The sequence below is a fragment of the Callorhinus ursinus genome, unplaced genomic scaffold (assembly GCF_003265705.2).
Source record: "Callorhinus ursinus isolate GAN/ISIS: 27379988/994484 unplaced genomic scaffold, GSC_fseal_2.0 scaffold41, whole genome shotgun sequence".
In the NCBI taxonomy this organism is placed as follows: Eukaryota; Metazoa; Chordata; class Mammalia; order Carnivora; family Otariidae; genus Callorhinus; species Callorhinus ursinus.
Genome location: NW_027397103.1, coordinates 12392626 through 12416341, shown reverse-complemented (window position 1 = coordinate 12416341; position 23716 = coordinate 12392626). Strand labels below are relative to the sequence as shown.

At 47.9% G+C, this 23716-nt stretch overlaps 2 protein-coding genes across 6 annotated transcripts; one reads left to right on the top strand and one right to left on the bottom strand.

The window, feature by feature from the left end:
- The first annotated feature begins 8 nt into the window (after positions 1 to 8).
- On the top strand, positions 9 to 10041 carry EIF2B1 (eukaryotic translation initiation factor 2B subunit alpha). Of its 3 annotated transcripts, none has more exons than XM_073881270.1 (10): positions 9 to 165; positions 1476 to 1577; positions 2834 to 2970; positions 3080 to 3196; positions 5013 to 5125; positions 5690 to 5758; positions 6939 to 7014; positions 8085 to 8210; positions 8974 to 9185; positions 9594 to 10041. In XM_073881270.1, exons 1-9 carry the CDS (start codon positions 153 to 155, stop codon positions 9136 to 9138), a joined length of 918 nt encoding a protein of 305 aa, XP_073737371.1. In that variant the 5' UTR covers positions 9 to 152; the 3' UTR covers positions 9139 to 9185; positions 9594 to 10041. The 3 variants fall into 3 exon arrangements, with proteins under 3 accessions (XP_073737371.1, XP_025745601.1, XP_073737372.1); XM_025889816.2 differs by having other exon boundaries at positions 9379 to 10041; XM_073881271.1 differs by having other exon boundaries at positions 5013 to 5129; positions 5694 to 5758; positions 9379 to 10041.
- Positions 10042 to 10140: 99 nt separating this feature from the next.
- On the bottom strand, positions 10141 to 23716 carry DDX55 (DEAD-box helicase 55). Of its 3 annotated transcripts, none has more exons than XM_025889721.2 (14): positions 23539 to 23716; positions 21123 to 21173; positions 20945 to 21031; positions 20011 to 20102; positions 19870 to 19932; positions 17349 to 17498; positions 16588 to 16777; positions 15290 to 15372; positions 14380 to 14511; positions 13297 to 13389; positions 12358 to 12472; positions 11729 to 11897; positions 11112 to 11404; positions 10141 to 10888 (listed from the first exon to the last, which is right to left on the bottom strand). In XM_025889721.2, exons 1-14 carry the CDS (start codon positions 23644 to 23646, stop codon positions 10712 to 10714), a joined length of 1803 nt encoding a protein of 600 aa, XP_025745506.1. In that variant the 5' UTR covers positions 23647 to 23716; the 3' UTR covers positions 10141 to 10711. The 3 variants fall into 3 exon arrangements, with proteins under 3 accessions (XP_025745506.1, XP_073737367.1, XP_073737368.1); XM_073881266.1 differs by lacking the exon at positions 23539 to 23716 and adding an exon at positions 22162 to 23465; XM_073881267.1 differs by lacking the exons at positions 21123 to 21173; positions 23539 to 23716 and having other exon boundaries at positions 17349 to 17472; positions 20945 to 21032.

Here is a 23716-nt window from a genome sequence, read left to right as displayed (position 1 = left end):
CCCACGGCCCCGCCCCCAAGGCGCCGGAAGTGGAGTGTGGAGCCGCGCTGCGTGCTGTCAGTCTCTGTGGCCGCGAACCCCTTGGTCGTGGGATCCGTCCAGGCAGCGCGGGCTGTCCCGGTCCCCTTTGGCTGCGCGATCCGGAGAACACAATGGACAGCAATGGTAAGTCGGGACGGACGGGCCTGCCGGGCCTAAAACGGAGCCGCACGGGGGTCCCTCCATCTGGCACGCCCAGGCTGGGCTCGGCGAGAAGTCACTTTCCAAGTTTCGGCTGCTGGACTGGATGTGCTGCTTCTAGTGGCGACTCGATCCCTCTCGCGGTCCCTGTATCCGGGGAATGGGTCCTGAGAGTATCCCCAGACCTTCCTGTCCCAGCGCTTTACAGCGCCCTCCTCCAAAAAAGGGAGATTTAGACGAGGTGCGCAGATCTCGGTAGTCGTGATTCCCTCATGTGAAGTATGAGTAAGATTCCCCGCCTTACTGGATCTGGTACTAGAATTTTTTTTTAAAAAAAGACGTATTTGATGTGCTCATCTAGTATGGTTATCAGGGTGTTTTATTAAGTGAAACACAAGGGCAAACTAACATATATGATACTTCTCATTAAAAAAAAAAAAAAGAGGGGCGGGTGGCTCAGTCGTTAAGCGTCTGCCTTCGGCTCTGGTCGTGATCCCAGGGTCCTGGGATCGAGCCCCGCGTCGGGCTCCCTGCTCAGCGGGAAGCCTGCTTCTCCCTCTCCCGCTCCCCCTGCTTGTGTTCCCTCTCTCGTTGTGTCTCTCTCTGTCAAATAGATAAATAAAATATTTAAAAAAAAAATAAGAGAGGGATGGACCTCTGCATATACATGTACGTATGTAAGTAGGTGAACAGGCTTGAATTGGCACAGACTGTCTGGGCAGGTGGAGGGAAAATTGATTAAAGTGATTGACTCTGGGATTCTCCCAAGACTTGTAGTCAAGGATAAGAGGGAGGATGACCTTCGACTATCATGTGGTGGTGCTTAAATTTTATGTCTTTTGTGCACAGATAGTTTTTCAAAAATGAGAAAGACAGCTGATAAATGCTAAAGTGGTGTCATCCCTAGTCCCATCAACATTTATTATAATGCCCCTGAGGCCAAACACCCTGAAAAGAAAGTATGTTTAAAATTAGTTTGCTTCTGGGGTGCCTGGGTGGCTCAATCTGTTAAGCATCTGCATTTGGCTCAGGTCATAGTCTCAGGGTCCTGGGATCAAGCCCCACATTGGGCTCCCCACTCAGCAGGGGTCTGCTTCTCCCTCTGCTCCCCCTTCCGTGTGTGTATGTGTGTGTGCACGCCCTCTCTATCGCTGTCTCTCAAATAAATAAAATCTCTCAAATAAATAAAAATAAATAAAATTAATTTGTTTCTTAAGGTCAGCAGTCATTGAAAACTCTCTGGCCTTACATCCTGCTAAATGAATTTGATGAATCACTTTTTTCTCCCTCCCCAGAGTTAATTGAATACTTTAAGTCTCAGATGAAAGAAAATCCTGACATGGCCTCAGCAGTAGCTGCCATCCGGACTTTGCTGGAGTTCTTGAAGAGAGATCAAGGTGAAGAGGGTCATATTTGAACACTCCTCTAGTAACTGTCAGAAGTGTAGAAAGTTGGGGCGCCTGGGTGGCTCAGTCAGTGAAGCGTCTGCCTTTGGCTCAGGTCATGATCCCAGGGTCCTAGGATCGAGTCCCGCATCGGGTTCCTGCTCAGTAGGGAGTTTGCTTCTCCCTCTCCCTCTGCCCCTCCCCCCTACTTGTACACATGTGCATGCTCTCTCTCTCTTGCTGTCAAATAAATAAATAAAATCTTAAAAAAAAGAAGTGTAGAAAGTGAGACTGTGTGAGGGCCTACTTAAGGTAATGCAGCTCCAAGTTCAGCTTCTCCTTCATTTCAGTCTTCATTTTAACTTGGAAAGAGCCCACCAGTTATCATTAAATGGGTCCCCTTTCATAAGTGAGATACACTTTGAATCAAGAGTGACCATGTTACATATCAAGCTAACCATGAAGCTTAAATTATAGCAATAGTTCAGCTTTGTAAGTGTTTATTGAGCTTCTGTCTTGTGTCAGATTATGTGCAGTTGCTACAGAGTGTTCCAGAATTCTAGTATTAGCGTCATTCATTGTGATCGCCTACTCATTCAGGCATCGTAAATGTAAGTTTCTTGGTTGAGCATACGTCTTTTATAAGCAAAATAACAATAAAAATAATAGTAATAATAACACCTTCTTTGATCCGAAGGGCTGGCCTAAAGACATCGGTCTCTAAGACAACCTTCATTGTCTTCCCATTGTACCTACAATAACACCCAAACACCTAAGTCTTGCCTACACCGCCTCTCTGACCTCATCTGCCACTTCTGCTTAATTTCCTTCCATGCCGTCCCTCACTAAACTGTGCTTCAGCCCTGGTGGCCTCTCTCTGTCATGTCAAGTTTGTTCCCATCTCAGGTCCCACTGGATCTTTACGTGGCTGGATCCTTTCTTACTCAGATCTCAGTTTAAATGGCCTCCACTCCAGAGGCCATCCCTGTTAGCTCTGTCTAAAGTAGCCCCACGTTTCTCATCATTCTGCTGTTTTCTGTCCTCATTCAGTCTGTAATTTGTGTATTTCTTTGTGTGCTTGTTTATTGTCTGCTGCTTCCACTAGAAGGGGAGTCCCATCAGAGCAGGGACCCTGTCTGCTCACTGATGTGCCTCTGGCATACAGGATGCATCCAGTAAACACTGGTTGCATAAATGTATGAATCACAGACCCACCAAGGGGCTGTGATACTAACCTGAACATCGCATTCCTCATGTGATCCATTCAGGGGGGACGATCCAGGGCCTGCGAGCGAATCTCACCTGTGCCATAGAAACTCTGTGTGACGTGGACTCCTCCGTGGCCGTGTCCTCCGGCGGGAAGCTCTTCCTGCGCTTCATCAGCCTGACTTCCCTGGAATACTCTGTAAGCCCTGCCCTCCTTGGGTTACTTTCTCCTTCTGGGTTGGGCTGCAGGTATTCTCAGCTTTACCTGGATGTCAGCTTTACCCCTCATTTTGCTCTTTTCTTCCTAGGAGTACTCTAAATGTAAAAAGATCATGATTGAGCGGGGAGAACTTTTTCTCAGGAGAACATCCCAATCGAGAAATAAAATTGCAGATCTGTGCCATACTTTCATCAAAGATGGGGCGGTGAGTAGATTTTCTCACGTGTGGTAATTGGGAGCAGGGACTTTGGACTTAGACTCCTGGGGTGAAATCCCTCCTCTGCCACTTACTCGCTGTGTGACCTTGGACAAGTTACTTAACCTCTCTGCTGCAGTTTTCTCATCTGTTAAGTAAAGGTAAGAACAGCACCTACCTCATCAGGTTTTTGTGGGAAGAGGTATTGAGATGATCTAAAGACTCTGTACTAGGCCTGGCACATAGTAAGCACTATACACATGTGTAGACGTTATTACAGAGGCTGTCACATTAAACCGGCTGAGAAGGGCACCTGGCTGGCTCGGTCAGAAGGGAGTGCGAATCTTGATCTCTGGGTCGTGAGTTTGAGCCCCACGTTGGGTGTAGAGATTACTTAAAAACAATAAATAAACTTTAAATAAAATAAACAGGAAGAGAAAAAAACCACTGGGACAGCATGGATGGTTCATGGTTTAATAAGATGTCTTTACCAAAGAAGTGTTTTCATTGTTGGGTACGTACTAAATCGAAATGAAATCAACACACCAGCTGTTGGCACTGGTTCACCCTGACTGTCTTCCCGGTGAAGGTCAGTGCCCGGCTGGGATGTTGTCTTTAATTTCATTTCCAGTGCTATTTCATAGATGCAGAACTGCCAAGGGTTTCTAGGTGAAGTGAGGATGGGAGCTGCAAGTTAAGCCAGTCCCCCAGCAAAGGGGCAGTAAAACTTTTATGGTGCCTCTCCCATGGCGTCCCTCTTCCGCCATCCAAGCCTCCACGGACCACAACAGTGTTTGCTTGCGTTTTGACTCTGCAGTCTTGTCCTCTGTGTTATTATCCCCTTCCCAACCTTTGAAGTGTGCTCTTCACGAAGTGACGCAATAGATGTGAGCGGAACTTGTACAAAAGCCAGTTGTGCACAGAGTCGCTTTGGGCCACATGGAGGCAAGGTTGTGACCGCCTCTCGCTGAGGCCTTCTCCTTCCACCAGACTCCCGCGCTCAGCATTCTGCAGGTTTCACGTGCTCTGGTGGATGTGAGTGTGTTAATGCCCACGTGCAGCAGTGCTGACTTTAGGCTGAGTTCAGAGCAGAGCTGCCCACGCTGGAAACTGTAGACGAACCACTTGGGATCTTATTCAGTGCTGATTCTGACTCAGCAGGTCTTGGGGCAGCTGAGAATCTGCATCGCTGACAAGCTTCCAGGCGAGGCCCAGTAGGGCGCTCTGTCCACATCCATTTTGCATTATACAGATCCGCGTAGTCTGTTCATTAGAACAGAGCTGAAGTGAGTGTCTACCCATTGGATCTGGCCTGCAGATGGGTTGTGTTTACCCCCAAATGGTGTTTCCAAATTTAAAAAAATTAGTTAGCCAACACTTCTATCTTGGATTTTCAAGAGAAAAATGAGATCATCTGGCAACAGTGGGACCGTGTGACAACAGCTGGAGCTCAGTCTCTCCTGTTTGCTGCTGGCCCCACCCGAGCTGCTGCATTTCTTTCCGCAGCCTGCCTTGTGCCGTGGGCCTGAGTGTGCGCACCATGTCTTAGAACTAGGAGAGCCAGCCCGAAGGGACCGGACGGAGCCTTGAGATAGGCTTTTGCGTCTTGCGAGCAACACCACGTGGAGATTCCCCTCCCACATTGGCTGTGGGAAGAGGTGACCCACAACAGATGGGCCATCAAGGATCTCGCTTCTGATCCCAGCCGACTTGCGAGACAGCGTAGCGAGAAGCCCGGGGTACCAAGAACAGGCGCCAGCGTGGCACACGGTGCGCATGATCGCTGTGAGCCTTGCCCTTTTGACGGCGCTTTCTTGGTCCACAGAGAATACTGACTCACGCCTACTCCAGAGTGGTCCTGAGAGTTTTAGAGGCGGCAGTGGTGGCCAAGAAGCGTTTCAGTGTGTACGTCACAGAGTCACAGCCTGACTTATCGGGGCAAGTATCATTCCATTCGGTTCTGGGCCCAGCAGTCATTTTAAAGAGCAAACAAAGGATTAGGCCCGGGGTAGGAAGCCCCAGAACATGCCCCCCGCCTGGCCAGTTACTCAGCCTTGCCTTTGTGCCTTTTCCTGCCCCCGAAGAAAAGTTTCTGTGAAGTGGCAGTAGGCCACCGTACAGGATCTAGGGTGTTTCTTTAGGAGTTAAGTCAGAGGAACAGCAATAGATATGTCAATGGAAAGATGTTTATCAAGGAGTAGATAATTCACATCTCCATCCAGAAGAGAATGAAAGAAAAAAACTGTCTCCTCTTTTGCTGAATTTGCATCTCCTATCCAGAGTCCCCAAGAATATAATTTTCCTGAAACACATATTTTCTTCTAAAGAACCCAGATTCTTATTTCCTTAGTCCAGAGTCTTGGGACGCGCCCCTTAATCCCTGAGTATGAACTGAGTTTCAAGCTAATGTGATTTACCATTGTCCAAATTAAATGACTCATCATATGCCACTACGGGACTTTCTTGGACTTTCTCTAACATTCTCAAAATGTCATTTTCCAGTAAGAAAATGGCCAGAGCTCTCTACCACCTCAACGTCCCTGTCACCGTGGTCCTGGATGCTGCTGTTGGGTAAGCTTCCATCTTCCCTGAGCACCGTTACTTGTGGTCACCCACTCCCAGGCTTGGCTTGGAGCGAGGTTTCCGGATTGAAGGTTGGAATCCCATTCATAAAACTCCCCTGGGTAATGTTCTGCCTCCAAATTGATGGCTGCATTAAACCAGCAAGCTCGTGAAAAGGTCTTGATGGTATATGCAGGAGACGAGCTGTAGGGTGTTGCAGAGAATGGGAGTCATTTATGTAGTCTACGGTGCATTTTGTCTTTTTTTTAAAGATTTTATTTATTTGTCAGGGAGAGAGAGAGCACAAGCAGGGGGAGCAGCAGGCAGAGGGAGAAGCAGGCTCCCCGCTGAGCAAGGTGCTCGATGTGGGACTCGATCCCAGGACCCTGGAATCATGACCTGAGAGCCGAAGGCAGACAAGCAGAGCCACCCAGAGTCCCTTACGGCACATTGTAAGAGCAAGGTGCCAAAGCCGGGTTAGGGTCAGCACACGTAATCAGTGCTCCCTCCTCAGCGGAAGGCATGGGCTGTCCTCAGTGGCACTCTGGGGTTCTTGGACTTACCCATGCAACTTCGCTTCTAAAACTGAGGACACACGTTCTGTGAATTGTCAGTGTACCTCACAAAAGAAAACAGGACTAAAAGTCCCTCGGGAAAAAAAAAACAAAACACTTATTAAGGCAGATGATTAAGGAAATTAGGAATGCGTTCAAAAGAAAGCATTTGGAATAATTCTACTTAATTGCCCATTTTCAGAGGTAAATTGGCCTTCACCCTAGCTGAAAGATTGTTGAATTACGTAACATTTTCTTCCAACTTCGGATCACAACAGGTTCTTAAATTTTTGTTTTTTGTATTGAAGTAGATCAGAAAATAGAGTGTACCACACATAGTGAGGATAAATACTGGGTCACGAAATTCTCACGTCAGTCACTACACCTGTACACACACATGTGCTGGGCGGCCGTGTGGAGGGCACATTTACCAGGGGGTTGTGATCACAGTGCATTTTCATGCCCCTGCTGGCAAAACCGCCAACAGTGCCCAGGGTGGTCTCATGGATTGAGTGCTCTTTTGAAGAAAGTAAGTGATGAGAGGAACTTTCGGTGGTGAAAATGGAGTATTAATCTTTGCAGGTGATGCTGCTTGCTACTCATAAGAGCATAATTTTTTTTTTAAATTTCTTTAGCTATATCATGGAGAAAGTGGATCTTGTCATAGTTGGTGCTGAAGGAGTTGTTGAAAATGGGGGGATTATCAACAAGGTAAGAACATCAGTTCCCCACAGCTCCTTGCTCCAGGCAGGGAGGGGTCGCTGACCCACATCCTGGCGGTAGCAGGCGATGTTACGGTTCGCTCATCCAGCCCCGCGTGGCCTCTGGACATCACCGTCGCAGCAAATTGTCTCCGAGTCCCCAGAGGCCACTGCAGTGGCCAAATTTTGGTCACATTTCTTTGATCTGTGTGACTCATGAGAATGCAGTTTATCTTTTCTCAAAAACTATTTTAACTGGAATTGGGTTTGATTGTTGGTTTTGTTTTTTTTTTTTTAACGGGCATATTTGACATCGGTATAGTGTGGTGTTAAAATTTCTCTATTCCTTGCTTAACATGGAAAGATTTCATGATCACTTGTTTTTTGCATGGTGAAATATACATAACATTCGATGTTCACGTGTACAATTCAGGGGCGTGATTTCACGCAGCACGATGACGTTCTCAAAGCCCATCTTTGTTGTAGCAGGTGTCCGCACACCGTCCCTTTTTACGGCTGAGTCACATTCCATTGTGCGCAGAGAGCACATTGGTTTGTCCGCAGACTCCTGTCCACTTGAGTTGTTTCTACGTTTCTGCTGTTGTAAATAACGCTACTACAAACATGGGTGCAGAGTTATCTATTTGAGTTCCTGTTTGCAGTTCCCGTGGGTACGTTCCTGAGTGGAATTTCTGGGTCACTTGATAATTCTGAGGACCCACCAGACTTTTCCATAGTAGCTGCACCCTTTTCCGTTCTCCTTAACACTGTACAAGCATTCCAGTATCTCTACATCCTTGCCAACACTTGTTAGTTTGGCTTTTTTTATTATAGCCATGCTGGTCTGTGAAGTAGTATCTCATTGTGGTTTTGACTGTGTTTGCCAAATGACAAGGATCTTGAGCATCTTTTGAGCATGTGTATATTGGCCATTTGTGTATCTTTAGAGAAAAGTCTATTCTGTCATCTTTTTTAAAAGATTCTAATTCCAAAGCCAGACTTAACCTATATTATGTTCATTCACACACTTTCGAATATGCTATGAGATCTCATCCTTCTACTTTTTCTCTGACTCTCCAGATTGGAACCAACCAGATGGCTGTGTGCGCCAAAGCCCAGAACAAGCCTTTTTATGTCGTTGCAGAAAGTTTCAAGTTTGTACGACTCTTCCCACTAAACCAGCAGGATGTCCCAGATAAGTTTAAGGCAAGAGTTTTTTTACATATTTGAAGGGGTATTTGAGTCTAAACTGAAACCTTTGGGAAGAAGCCGTGTAAGAATATTTCAGTAAGTTACTCCCCTCCCGTCACTAGTTTCTCCAACACTTGGGACACAAAGATCAATTGTTGGCTGAGCTCAAGACTCGGAGAGTCCCATTTGTCCCCAGAACTTCAATCTCTCGGTCTCTCTTAGGCGTGAGAGGGGGCTGCGAGGACGCAGGGAAAGCTGATGGTTCAGTCCCAGCTTTGGAGTCAACTCTCTGGGCTCAGCCCCCATCCCCACCGCTTACTAACCATGTGGCCTGGGGCAGATGCTCTCATTTTACGCTCTGAACTTCAGTCGCCTGTAAAATGAGATGAAAGTGCATTCTGAGCGTCATGACAGTTCTGAGATGATCCAGGAGAAAAGCTTGGCACGTGCCAGGCACATAGTAAGCTCTCTGTAAAGACTCGAAATTGTTATCTCGAGAGGTTTAGAGCTGTGAATCCAGCACACCAGTGAGGGGAGACACAGTTTGGGTTTTTCATTCAAGTGAGGCCGTTGGCCGGTAGGCCGCCATCCTCTGGCTCCGCCGCGCTGCCCTCCGCCCTCCGCCCTCCTCACCAGCGCACTGCCCGGCTGGCTTCCCCCATGCAGGGAACACTTGCAGGTAGTAGCTAGTAGCACGCTGATTGCTCAGGCCAAGCCCACACCACTTCTGAGCCCGGGGTGTGTGGGGAAAACCAACACGTGCTTCCTGTCTCCTCAGTATAAGGCAGATACTCTGAAGACTATGCAGACCAAACAGGATCTCAAAGAGGAGCACCCATGGGTCGACTACACCTCCCCTTCCTTAATAACACTGCTGTTTACAGACCTGGGGGTGTTGACACCCTCAGCAGTCAGCGACGAGCTCATCAAGCTGTATCTGTAGCCGCTGGATCCCTTCCTGCGGGCGCACAGCTGATGCACTTGGGCAGGGTGAGTAGCCTCTTGACCCCTCCGTGAGCCAGGCCACACTAAATTTTTTTTTTCTTTAAAGCTTCTATTTTTAAGTAATCTCTACCCACAATGTGGGGCTCGAACTCACAACCCTGAGATCAAGAGTCCCATGCTCCACTGACTGAGCCAGCCAGACGCCCCTAAAAACTAATTTTTTTTTTTTTTAATGAAGACTTAGGGACGAAGGACCTAAAGCCTTAAGACTTGGAAACTTGATCCATTTCAGCCCCATCTAAAATGTGTTCATGGTTTCCCTAAAACCCAACCTGAGTTGCGTCTATGGTTTCTAGACACTTTCCAGTTTCCAGAAATACAAGTTAATTATTGGCTACTTAACCAATGAAAGACATGCCCAAGTCCACCTCACCTCCCTTCCCTGCACTCCAGACTGATTTGCCAAAAGCATCGATTAAAGAGATGCAGGCCTGCAAGAGAGGCATTCCTACCTGCAGCCAGGCGCCCCTGCAGGAACCAACAGGCGCCCAGGACACGTTACAAACGGTGCCTTATGAGAGGCTGGAAACCCGGGTTGAAATCACATCAGGCATCCAGTGGTGACCAAGAGCCTGGGGCTGCCCTCCCCTCGGGATTGGGACAGACGGGACCGGAAACCACCCAGAAAACCCAAGGAGGGTAGAAACAACATTTAGGAGGAGTAGCCTCCGTGGCTCAGCACGTATGAAGACCCTCCAGAACATCTGTAAACTTGAAAGTCTGCATCTGTGGAAGATGTGAATTTCCTTTAAACGTGTTTGATCCCTGAAGAGCTTTTTAAAAATTGTACTTGGGGAAAAATTCAGCCATCTTTTCAAATAAATTACATGAAAGATTTTGATATGGTGTTGTATGAGTATTGAGCGCTACCCGAGGCCCAAAGGTATTGGCCATCTTGGCGAAGACACTGCAGCCACATTCACATACTCAAGACACTCAATTGGAAGGAAATAGTTTATTCGACACAAAGCATAATTTTTTCCCCTAGAATATGACTTGCTTCCTTCCCCCGCCAAAACTGTGGTGGGGACGATTCTTCGAAGAGAAGAAAACCCCAGCAATAGCAGCTGCCCCACGCAGGTGTTCTGTGCAGTTCCTCGGAGAGAGAACTCAAGTCCAGGGGTAGGGACACCAACGAAGGTCAGGTGCCTGAAAACACTAAGGAAACTTAAAAAGCCAAAAATCAAGTATACCTCAGTATCTTTATGTTAGAAAATAAGTATAAAATAGCCACAGAAAAATGAGCTTTAATTAAGATGTGACCCATCAAAATAAATACTGACCTCTGTTATTTACACTCAGTCTTACACTCTTCCGTTGGCCTTAAAGGCTGGTGTGGTTTTCATAAAACAGTCATGAGTGTGAAGTGTAGGCCCCCTCCCGACCCCGTCCCCAGTGTGAACATGGCTCGCTTGGGTGCCGGCTGCAGTATGGCGCACAATGAAAGCACGTGGCGCTGTGCGGGGCCGCTCGCCATGATCCCTGCACTTGTGTGTGCCCTGGGGCCAAGGTCAGCAGTCCTCTTCCGAATCAGGGATCCCCAGATCTGCTGTCGGGACTGTTCTCTTGCCACTTGAAAACAACCCCTTCTCAAATTCTTCTTCAGTAATTTTGCCTTTCTTAAACTTTTTCAAGAGCCTCGTGTCGTTGAGAAGTTCCTCCATGTCCTCGTCTTCAATATCACAACCCTAAGTGCAGAGAGCAACAAACCACCGAATTTCTCAGGGACCTGTTCTCACGGCAACAACACACTCTCAGATCAGCTTCCACAAACCCGTCATGCTCCCACCCGAGGCCCAACAGAATACAGAAATACAAGAGCCCCACGCGCTCCCCACTACTAGACACTATTTTGATAAAACTCATTCAGAATTCTCAGCTGAGTGTTCAAGTAATAAAGAAAAATGGTACCTCTTCTCTCTTCCTTTTTTCATTCATTTTTTTCTTCTTCTCCTTTTTGGCCTTCTGCTTTGACCAAGCTTTATTTTTTATGAATTTTTTTCTGCCTTCATTTTCTCTCTTCTCTTTTCTTTGTTGCTCCAGGAGTTTCTGCCTCTGCTTCTCTCTAACTTTATCTTTAAATGGGATGGTGTCTGTGTTAACATCCGCAGGCGTGAAATCTGGAAAATGCCTTCCCCTCAGCTCTGGCATCTTCGGCATCCTTAGCAGGGCAAACCCTCGAGCGAGACGAGCAAAATCAAGATCTGATTCAACCAAAAGGGCAGAGTTAGCACACCCAAAATAGAACCATGAGCACCAACCCAAGGAAGATGGCTACTGGCTAACCAAATGATCTAATGGGTTCATTTTAATTAGAATTAAAATAATTACATTTTTACCAAAAAGGGATAGTCAGCAGTGAGTCTGTTCTGTCTACACAAACCCTAGGAAGACTTCTTTTAAATATTCTCAGAAAATACTAACCCTGACATACGCCTAACATTTTTATAAGACAAAGCAGTTTCACACCTGCACTACTTGTAAGGCCGTAGGTGTTTAAGGAGACAATCACGTGAAGCGCACCTTACCCTTTAATCTGAATATGAGGTTGCATTCGTGCTTCGCATAAGCCTGGACGTAGGACACAAAGGCTTTCATGCCCTTTTCAAACACAGCTCTGTCGGCCAGGGCCATGGACTTGAGCTTTGGAAGGAGGTCTCCTGTGTTTTTCTGGAGTTTCATCTCCTGCAGGGGGCACTGCACACCGACCACATGCTCACCTCCTCTGTCCGGGATCCCCTCACCTCCAAAACCCCATCAGAGCCAGTGCAAAACCAAAGGCAAAACAATCCACTGTAATCTTCAATCAGAGACACTGACTGAAGCCCAAATTCCCAAGTATTTTACTTGGCCTGACATTTTTTTAAAGAAAAGTTTAAAATTTACTAACAATCCTCATTTCTGGTTGGAAAGTATCCAACAGCAGGTCTGGGTTCCCAAGTATACGGACACCAGCTGGAGCTGAGCAGTGGCTGCCACCCTGAATGGAGCTCGTGCCTCCCCACAGCCATGAGGCCAGCTAGCTCCTGCCCTTACATCACCACCTGGCCCCTGAGAGTGTGCAACCCCTCCTCTGAGTTCCGGACCGCTTGCTGGAAAAGAACCTACCAAGTATCCTGTCACTGGGCATGCTATATGAAAAAAGGAGACCACTTACTTTTTGGTTAATTTCAAGGAAATTGATATAGGACTCTTCCATGGGAAGGAGGAACACGAGCGCGCTGCCACCACGGCCAATGCGGGCTGTACGGCCACAGCGATGCACAAAGGCACTGTGAATGGAGGACGGGACCACGATCACCATGTGAGAGTGGGCGGAGCGGGGGCCTAGGGCCGCCAGACTCCACGGCTCAGCCCAACCCTACCCCTCACTAGGGTCACAACACAAGAGCTGGCAGTTAAATATGGACTGCAAACCAGGTAGGATTCTGCAAGACACTTAATGTGAACTAGAAAACTCTTAACATGTATGCCTATTTGATGACACAGGTAACACAGTCCTAGTAGAAAACTGGGAGACAAAAGCATAGAAAAAGTATAGAAAAGAAAAGTGGCCTGTAATGATCGTTATCGCCAGGAAGTCTATTCCCCCACATTTTCCTATGTTTGGAAGCATTTATGAGGAATATATGTTTGCTACGGGAGAGTAAGACGTTCATATACGGCGTCATGTATTACTTTCCTTTAAGCATCTATCAGATGCACTTGTGCAAGAGCTTTAAAAAGCATGTGGAGGGGCGCCTGGGTGGCTGTCGATTAACCATCTGCCTTCGGCTCAGGTCATGATCCCGGGGTCCTGGGATCAGGGGGGAGCCTGCCGCTCCCCCTGCTTGTGCTCTCGCTATCTGTCTCCCTCTCTCTCTCTGTCATATAAATATTTAAAAAAACTAAGCCATTGTTTAAAAAAAGAAAACCCGTGAAAATAACAAATTGCATACTATGGCATCACTATTTCCACACACCAATTGACAGTTCACCTGTTCATCCATTTTTGCTATTTAAAGTAATGTTTTGATGAACATCGTTATGCATATCTTCCTCAGAGTTCATGGGGCCAGATTCCTGACAAAGAGGGTCACATTCCGTCACTCCGTACCTTGCGCTGCTGGGAGGGTCGTACTGCAAAACCCAGTTTACTTCAGGAATGTCTATTCCTCGGGCCATGACGTCCGTGCACACTAAAATTCCACTAGAAAATGAGAAAACATCGTTCTGAGCAAGGGGGCCACCAATGTCATCACCACCAGTCTTTCCCAGCCCTCAGGAGGAGGACGACAGTAATGCACAGGTTCCAAACCTCTCACAGAAGCAAGCAGTTAGGAATCACATTTTGACTTGTTTTTCCTCCTAAGGATATCTAGGACTTCACAAATTCCCAACAAAAACAGGAGGTAGGGGCGCCTGGGTGGCTCAGTTGTTAAGCGTCTGCCTTCAGCTCAGGTCATGATCCCGGGGTCCTGGGATCGAGCCCCGCATCAGGTTCCCTGCCCGGCGGGAAGCCTGCTTCTCCCTCTCCCACTCCCCCTGCTTGTGTTCCCTCTCTTGTTAGGTTTCTCTCTGTCAAATAAATAAATCTTTAAAAAAAAAAAAAAACAGGAGGTAGGGAGGAGACCAGAAAAGACTTTTTTAAATGAGCATACTTCTCTTTAAAATAAGCCAAAAACTGTAGCAAGTCTAATCCTGAGGTGTAACAATCCATTCTATCACTCTGTCTAGAAGAGTGCTTTTAACAACACAGCCAGCAGGCTCTTAGAAAAGCAGAAAAATGTTACTTCCACACATAAAATTAATTACGGCCACTGAGAGATGCGAGGTCCCAACTGTGCAGTGACCAGACGACAACCTATGAGACTTCAATGAATTGCTCCCATCCGCACCCTCCACCCGTTCAACCAGTAGGTATCAAAACCCCCTGGGCCAGGCGCTGGGCCAGATACTGGGGAACCCGGGAGTGAACACAACACACAGGTCCCTGTTCTTATAGAGCTTACGATCTTGCAGGGAAGCTCATGATAACTAGGGATGACGGGGTCAGGCCGGGGCCGGGGCCCCCCCGGGGCCACACAGCTGTGATAACTACGCAGAGGAGAGAGAGGGTTCTAGGCAGAGAAAACAGCCCGTGTGAGGGTTGAGATGCAGAGGGACCTGCCAAAGCATAGCTCCGAGGCAGCTAACTCACCTTTGCAGTTTGCGGAACTCCATGAAGATCTTATTGCGCTTGTGTTTCATCTTCCCATGAATGCACATGATCTTCACACGCTTCACCAGGGCCTCCAGAGCCTTTCCATAGTATTCCACACAGGCGCAGGTGCTGCGAGAGGGGACAGCGGGCTCAGAGTCGCTGGCCACCTGGGTCCCCTACTGCTGGGGAAGGGAAGCGGCAAGCACCAGATGCAACAGAGAGGACCCGATCCTCTTTGGGAGAATGGCTACTGACAACATCCACCCTAAGCTCTACATCTGAAACCCTCCTGGAGTTCTGACATCAGGACAAAACCCCACCGTGGCAGCCACGGGGCTGGCTGCTTCAAGGCCATGCCCAGCCACTTCCTCCCTTGCCTCCCTCTACGGCAGAGGCTGGGACAGCAGCACACGCATTTCCTCTGCCTCTCTGGAGAGGAGCGGCTGCCCAGTGACTCACCTTTGGCCCCTGAAATGAAAGCCTGAGTCAGCTGGGGAAGCGGGGCTTCTGAGAAAGCTTTCTGCTCTTCTGATGTGAAGAGTGCCCTTCCCCTCCCCCTGCCTTTCCTCCTTTCTGTTTTCAGTGCAGACTGAAAACAGCGGGCATGACAGTGGCCATCTTCAAACCAAGGAAGGGACAGACATGAACAAAAGGCCAAGAAAGTCGCAGAAATACTGACCTGGACACTGGGGAGACATAACCCAATGTCAGGACCTGCCTAACCTCTGGCCTTCTTTCTACAGGAGAAAAATAACTCCTCCCGCTTAAACCACAAAAGTTGGGTTTTCAGTTACTTGCAGCCAAACACATTCCTGAGACAATTCCAAACCTTAGGGCTACATGCATCTGTACATTCTGGATGTGGCTGAACCCCAGATTCTCCTACCACAACATCCAGAAGGATTACCTGAAGAAGATCAGGTGTTTTTCCTGCTTACGATTTCGAAGAAAATGTACCAGCTGGTTAAATTTCTCATCTGCCTTACATACCTGCAAAGTAAAAAGGAAAACCAATTTAAAAAAAAAAAAACCTTACTGACAATAATAATCTCTGTAGCTGTTTCCAGTTTCAGCCTTAAATGTTAAGGAATCTGATTTCCTCCACGGATAGAACACATGCTAATTGGTCTACCTAGCTCAGAATGGGTATCAGTATGTGCTGCTGACACATACAAGTCACAGAGTCATGTAACGGAGAGACGCACAGTCACCTAATGCAATCGTCCCCAAATCCCAGTATACGGACAGGGACCACACCAGCTATATCCAGGGTAGATTTTTTTTTTTAAGTAAGTTCTACACCCAACATGGGGCTTGAACTCATGAGCCCAAGATCAAGAGTTGCACACTCTCCAGACTGAGCCAGCCAGGTGTCCCTCCAGGGTAGATTTTTTTTTTAAATGCAGATTCTTGGGCACAGCATACAAATTCAGTAGGTCTAGGATTGGACCCAAGAATCCATATTATTTAGGAGGCCCCAGGAGATTCTGTTACATCTCCATGTTCAGAAATCACTGCTCTAAGATGAAACCAGGTTTCCAGAAGAGAATGTACAAAATTTGAAACACCTCCACGGAGAGACTCCAGTCTCTCTTAATATAATCAAGTGCTCCGTTCAGGCCCCTAAATGGGAGACATCTAAACCCATCTGTATGCACGTCCCTATTTTTACCAAAACCAAATTCTCAATTTGGAATTTCTTCTCACACACTCAGATCTCTCTAAATGCAATCACTGAAATGAATACAAAAGAGCAGAAAGCAATTAAGAGCCATGGTGGGTGTCCAAAACTAACATTTATTAGTACTTACTACGTACTAAGCACGGGCCTAATCTGTATTAATCTGTATTCATCAATCAATCCTCACCACAACCTATGAAGTGGGTAGTACTGGAGCCCCCTTTGCACAGGTAAGTGCATCCAGTTCAATTAGTAAGGGACAAAGCCAAGATGTGTACCTGGGCTTTCTGTCCTGGGCAGCCCTGCTCTGGCACCCGCTCAGCCATACACACTACCTACGGACCCCTCCCTCTGCCCGGGAAAGGCCGGCCTCCTGACTTCACCAGCCCAGCCCAGAAACGCCAGCAATGAGGAAGGCCCCCCAACTCAGGTGAGCCTGCTGGATTTCAACACCACGCTGTCCAGCAGACCCCAGTCAGCATTATGACCGACCCGCAGGAATCAGCAAGGAGATCAGTGCGCACCATGTAGTAGTTCTCCAGGCGGGAAGGAGTTTTCTGAGTGCTGCTGGCCGCTACACCTTTCTCCTTCACCGAAATCCGGACAGGGTTCCGGAGGCCTGCTCGCACCAGGCTCTCCACTTCCTGCGTCTGAGTGGCAGAGAAAAGGCCTGTTCTCCTCTGCTTTGGCAAAAACTCCAGGATGGTGTTTATGCTAAAAAAGAGGGCTCAAACTTAACCCCTCATTTATCAGCGTAATCAACAAATACCACTTTATGATACTAAATAGATATTTAAAAGATTAGGAAAAAAGCCATCACAGTATTTACAGTGACGTTAACCAGGGGATGAGATTATGAGCAATTTTTATTTATTTATTTTTATTTCGTCTTTATACTCTCGTTTTTCCAAGTTTTCTCCAATATGAACACATAATTATACTTTTATCATGTGGGGCAATTAAAAGAGAATGAAGACAAAAAACTTTGGGACTAAAAACCAATGAACTATACATTTTAAGTAGCTAAACTATATATGAATTATATCCCAATAAAGTTATTCAAAACACACACACACAAACTTTCAAAGAAATCATGAAGGAAAATGCATCTTAAGAAGCAGAACTGGAACTTAAATTGTGTGCTAGAATTTGAAGGTTCAAACAACCTAATGATTTGAAATTCAAAGGAGGCCAAGAAAAGCAGTCATGAAGTGGTAAAGGAATTCCACTTTGCTCTCCTTTTTGCCAGTATCACCCAAAGCCAATGAAGCCCACAGTCCAGTACCTTGCCTCAAACCCCATGTCCAGAAGTCTGTCTGCTTCGTCTAACACCAGGACGTCAAGGGACCTCACACAGTTGGCCAGATCCAAGCCCTCCGCCTTCCTCCGAAACATGTCCTCCAGGCGGCCTGGAGTGGCCACAACGATGTTCCCACTTTGAAAATACAGTCAACATTTACCACACTCTCTGGATCTCGGGAATATCTGTGATTCCAAATACCAAGTTTTGTAAACCGCCCCCCCCACCCCGCCCCAAAAGTCATCTAAGTTCCAGTAAAGGGAAATACAGCCATGAGTGAGGAGACAAGGCTCAAGGCAGAAAAGTGAGGGCCATGAGGGAGGCAGACGGGTTCCGGGCCAAGAGTCAGGGCGGGGTTGGCACATGCTGGACTGCTGGCCACATCTGGCCTGCACACAACCATGCCCATCCGTTCATGCATTGTCTGTGGTGGCTTTCACACCCCAACAGTGGAGCTGAATACCTGTGACAAACCATGTGGTCCACAAACCTAAGATATTTACCATCTGTTCCTTTACAGAAAAGGTTTGCTGACCCCTGACCTAGAACAAGTTATTCAACCACTTTAGGCCCCAGGTAACTCATCTATAAAATGAGAATGTTAACAGATTTAGAGAGAATTTTATGTTAAAGATCACAGCCACGGACAAAAGGCCAAATACGGCCCCTATACACGGGCTGACCTGCAAGAAGTTCTTTTGTTTTTGGGGGTTTTTCAATTTCTTTTAGAAGGATTTTTTTTTTTAAGATTTTATTTATTTATCTATCTATTTGGCAGAGAGCAGAGAGAGAGAGAGAAGAAGCAACGGAAGCAGCAGAGGGAAAAGCAAGACTCCCCACTGAGCAGGGAGCCCAATGCGGGGTTCGATCCCAGGACTCTGGGATCATGAGCTGGACCTGAGCCGAAGGTAGACACTTAACCAACTGAACCACCTAGGTGCCCCTTAAAATTTATTTTCAAGTAAGCTCTACACCCACCGTGGGGTTCAAACCCACAATCCCAAGATCAAGAGTTGCATGCTCCACTGACTGAACCAGCCAGGCTTCCTAAGAAGTTGTTTTCTGTTTTTGTTTTTGTTTTTTTTAACGTGAATTACATGCCAATGGTTAAAAAAAGTCTGGAGCTAACACATAAAAATCTGGAATTCCATATTCTTTTTTAAAAATTCAGTATCTGGCAATACTGAGCCCCGAATCCCACAAGGCAACTATCAGCTAGAGATAAGGTATTTGGCCACATACTGGGCAGTTCCTACCCATCCCATCCCCAACCCTGCCCTTTCACACCTCTGACCCCTGCAGAACTTGACTTTGTGACCCCTGCTGAAAAGCATCTCACAGAATAGCTGGGCAAATGCTCAATAGAAGCAGTTCTCTTTATTAAGATTCTCTAACAAATTGGGCACAAAACTTATCACTGCTCATAATAAACCTTATTCATGGTGGGGCTGAAAAAAATCCAAAGGTATTCAAATACCCATCTGTTTATTAAACACCTGTGTGTGCTCAGCACCATGTGAGGCTCTGAAGATGCAATGCCGCAGGACAGACAGCACCCTGACTGCTGGGCCTGCCTGGGAACACAAGAAGCCTAGCCCATGCAGTGCTCTAGAGGAAAGCTGGGTCTGTGCGGCAGCAGAGGCGTGAGAAAGCAGCGGCAGTGGAGAATGGTGGCCTGGCAAGCCCTGTACGAACATCAGGATCCTTCCTAAAGGCCAGTAGAAGCCAATAAAGAGTTTTCAATGCGTGACATGATCAGGCTGGCATTCTGAAAAGGCCACATGGGTTGCTCTGTGGGCAGTGGATTATAAGAAGAGTAGAAACATATAGGAGAGAACGCTATTGCAGGAGCCCAGGAGAGACGGGGTGGTCTAGATCAGAGTGGGAGAGGGGGCGAGGGAGAAAATCAAAGGGCTAGAGACGTGTGCTCTGGAGAGAAAATGTGAATGATTCGGTGATGGTTAACGGGGGCGGGGTAGAAGGGACAGTGAGGCATCAAGACCAACTCCCAGACTTCAGGAGAAGCACAGGGGTAGACAGATGACTGGGAAACTCCAAATGACATGCACCTTTGGGGATAAAAAGCACCCATTCCAGACATGTTTGCAAACAGCCAGGAAATGCCCAGGAGATGCCAGGCAGATGAGCAGCTACCTGCAGGTCTGGGACTTGGGGTGAGGTCGGGGACCACCAGGAGTGAGATGAGACCACTTAGAGACCCCGAGTGAGAAAAGCAAGGGCCCTAAGTCCCATAGAGTCAGCCTGGGGAGAGAAGGGGGGCCACCCCGACTCCCTTCTCCTCTGCAAGGGGAAATGCCCATAAGGAAAGGACCTTATGGGAAGGAGCCAGCAGGCAAAATGGGAGGGTGGCCTAGAGAATACAACTTTTTGGGGAGAGCGGGTTGCCGAAGGGAATGCTCCCCGTTAGGCCTAGACCAGGTATCACTTCCTCTTGGATTCTGTGCCAAAAACAAGCAAGGAAAGGAGCAGAAGCAAGCAAACTTACCCTTGTTCCTTAAACCTTGCAACATCTTCTTCAGGATTCCTGCCCCCAATCCAGAGAATCTGGCTAAAACAAGAAACAGGTCTTCAGCAGGTCAGGCAAAGTAACAGCCCGTGGCTAACAGGGACACTGCATCCAACTCACCTGAACTGTGGGAAGGGCTTCGTGAAATGCGCCAGGACTTCATCTATTTGAATAGCCAGCTCCCGAGTGGGTGTGATGATGATCGCCCCAACCTGCCCATGGGCGGGGAAAGGAAATAATGAGCACAGTGGGCCCGCAGAGCTGAACCCACACACCAGGACCAAGCACCTCAGAGAGCCAAGCACTTCTGGGCTTCTTCAACTCCAGTCCCAGTGCTTTTCAGTGACTGCGCTGGATCACAGCCAGTTCTCATTACTGACAAACACGGGTTTCGAAAACACTGAAACGCTGCCTCTGGGGTAAATGCAGGGTAAGGTTCCGGCGAGCCTCGGGTCATGTTTTATCAATGAATCAATCAATACAGAAGCTGGTTTTATGTGTGCTTCTGTTTCAAGACACCTTGAATAATACACAGTTGATTTATCAACGCTGAATTTGCTGCCAGTCACACTGTAACTCTTGCCTGAATGAAGAGTATCTCGCACACTTGTTTTCTCCAAAAGGGCCATCCCAGCCTTCTGGCGCTTAGGAACACTAAACGGTGCTTCAGCTCTACGCTTGAGGCCATTTTAAACACTGAAATCACCAGCAAGAATACAAAAATCATAGCGGTAAAGAGACTGTGAGAAGGACGCCTTTTACAGCCTGAGAGCTAAAACGAGAAGGCAGAGTGTTGCCCTGTTCAGACTCAGCTGGGAACGTGCCCAGCACGTGACTCCGATTCTTTGCTTCTCTGCACAAATCCGTGAATGAGAGAAAACACAGTAAGTACTGATCTGGGGAGCCACAAATAAATTTTAACAAGCAGGCAAATTCAGAAATATAGTATTTACAAGTAAGGAGGATAGATTTTCTTTTCAATCTTTTGACCAGCTTCTGTGAATTGTGAACTCCACAACGACTAAGTGAAAACAGGCCACTCAGCTATCCTCACCTGATTCTTTTTCAACTTCTCTTCCCTTCTCAGAAGAATTTCCAGGATGGGGATGACAAAAGCGAGTGTTTTGCCACTACCTGTGACCTGCCAAGACGGAGCAAATTTGGTTTGCTTTTCCTCAGATCATTCTGGAGGGAAAACAGGGGGGCAAGCTGCGTTTCCATGAGGTACTCACCGCCTCTGCAGCGACATCTTTGTTTCTCATGAACAGAGGGATGGTTGCAGACTAGAGAAAGAGATGCAAAGCCCAGGTTAGAGAATGCCAGGCCCCATGGAGGTGGCCCAAGGCCCTAGGAACACAGTGGGTGGCCGGGGTCACAATGGACCCCACCACAACGGAGACTCTGACTACAGTCACCACAAGGCACCCCAGGAGGATGGGCTCCGAGGCAACATAGTAGCGGTTTCTACACGGTGTGGAGGGGACAGTCAGCTGAGCTGGGATTCGGGAGTCCTGAACACTAGCCCTGCCTCACCTCCTTTTCCTCTCTGGACCAGGAAGTATTTGAAGACACTGAGTTTTAGGGTCCCTTCCAGCTCTCATATCAAAAAACAATGATTCCAATAAACCCTCTCATTTTAAACACTGCAGGGGACCTCCAGGTCTTGTGAAAAGCAGACTCAGGTCTCAGCTTTGAGGTCATCCCCTTCAGGACCCCACTCCTGGTCCTCAGAGCCTGGGCTCACCCATCACAGCACAGATAGCACTTTTCTAGCAACCTCTATGCAAGTGGTTCTCAACCTGGATGATTCCTATGCCCTCAAGATACACGCAGCAATGCCTAGAGATGTTTCTGGTTGTCAGAACCCACAGGGGGGAGGGTGTGCTACTAGCACGTAGCACGTAGAGGCGAGGGATGCTGTTAAACAGCTGACAATGCCCAGGACAGTTCCCCACCACAGACAATTTGCCAGTCCAAAATATCAAGAGTGCCGAGACGGAGAAACTCTGCTCTAGACTCTGTTGTCCAAAAGAAACATGATGTGACCCACATACATGGTTTTAAGTTTTCCAGTAGCCACATTAAAAGTAAAGACATAAAATGAATTTTACTAATGTGTTTTATTTAACCCAGGAGATCCAAACTATTGTCACTTCAACATGTAATGAATTTTTAAAAAATTAATGATATGTTCCATTCCTTTTTTTTATACTAAGTCTTCAAAATCCATTGTACCTTTTACAGTTGGAGAACATCTTAATTTGGACTCACCATATTTCAAGTGTTCAAGAGCCTCATGTGTCTACTGACTCCCACAGTGGATGGCACAGCCCCTGATTACCAACACTGATGGCAGGGACTGGGTCTCCCCGCACTACAGTCCCAAGGCAGGGTTCCCGGCACTCCCAACTTTCATCTCCAGCTTCCTCCTCATCTTTCCTGAGGATCTCATGGACATCTCAACTCAGTAACTCTTGAATTTCCCTTGGAAACGTGTTACCTCTCCCTCCCTTCCCCATCTCAGTAAACAGTACGGCCACCCACCCAGCTGCTAAAGACAAAAACCTCAGACTCCCTCTAGATTCCTCTCTTTGGTAACCCCTATATCTGGCCCCCCAACAACCCAAATCCTCTCTTGAACTTCACTTCTCAGCATCTACTGCTACCTCTCTACTCCAAGTTGCCACCTCTCCTCACTTGACACTGGCCCCCTGACCGTTGAAGTCCATTCTCCACACAGCAGTCACCTCCCTTCCCTTCATACATAGTTTCCCATTAAGATGGCTTCCCACTGCATTTAAATAGAATACAAACCCCTCCGAGACCCTGCACAATGTGGACCCTACTTTGCTCATCTCTTACACTACGCCTGATGCTCCCGCCAAAGGCCTTTTTTCTATTCCTCCCAGGTCACCTCTAGCCCCAGGACATTTGCACTGGCATTTCTCTCTGCTGGCATATCCTGCCCCAATCACCTCACAGCCAGCTCCTCAATCATTCCCGTATCAGCTCAATGAGGGGCCTTCCCTAACACACCACCTTAACCTCCTGTCCTGGACCTTACTGTCACTGTCACATCGTTGTGTTTTAGTTCCTTAGTGACACTTATCGCCGACTGAAATTACCGTATTCTTCTACTCCTTTCTCCCTCCCCTGATTAGAAAATAAGGTCCATGCCTGGGGACCAACACTGCAAAATCCCCAGAGCCTAGAAAACCTGATACACCGTATGTCAACAAATATCTTTTGAGTAAATGAATAAATTGGGCCAGAACCCTTCACTTGGCCCACATAGTAACAACGGCAGGTAATATTTACTGAGCTCCCATAATGTGTCCAACACTGTCTTATGTAAGTCTCACAGCAATCCTACGAGACACGTATGAAGAAAACAGCACAGAGAGGTTAAGTCACCTGCCCGAGATCTCACAGCTAGAGGGGCAGAGCCGGGATGCAGCGGGCACTTGGGCGCCACGACTCCCAGGCGGAGGGGTCGCGGAGGTCAGGGCCCCCCACCCGCCGGGGTCATTAACCAGGGTGGGCAGCCTGAAGACGCGGCAGAAGTCCCAGGCTCGGAGCCTCCCTGCCCCGCCTGACACCCCCCCCCCCGCCCCGGCGCACCCTTCGCCGCCCGGCAGCGCCGGGTACCTGCACCGGCGTCATGTACGGGAAGCCCAGCTCCCACAGCGAACCCAGCACCAGCGGGTGCAGCCGAATCGGCAGCGACTCCCAGGAGCCCTCCGTCACGTGCTCCATGGCTCGCCCCCTCTGGCAGCGCCGCCACCGCCGCCACCGCCGCCACCTGGACGCCACCCGGGCGCCGCCG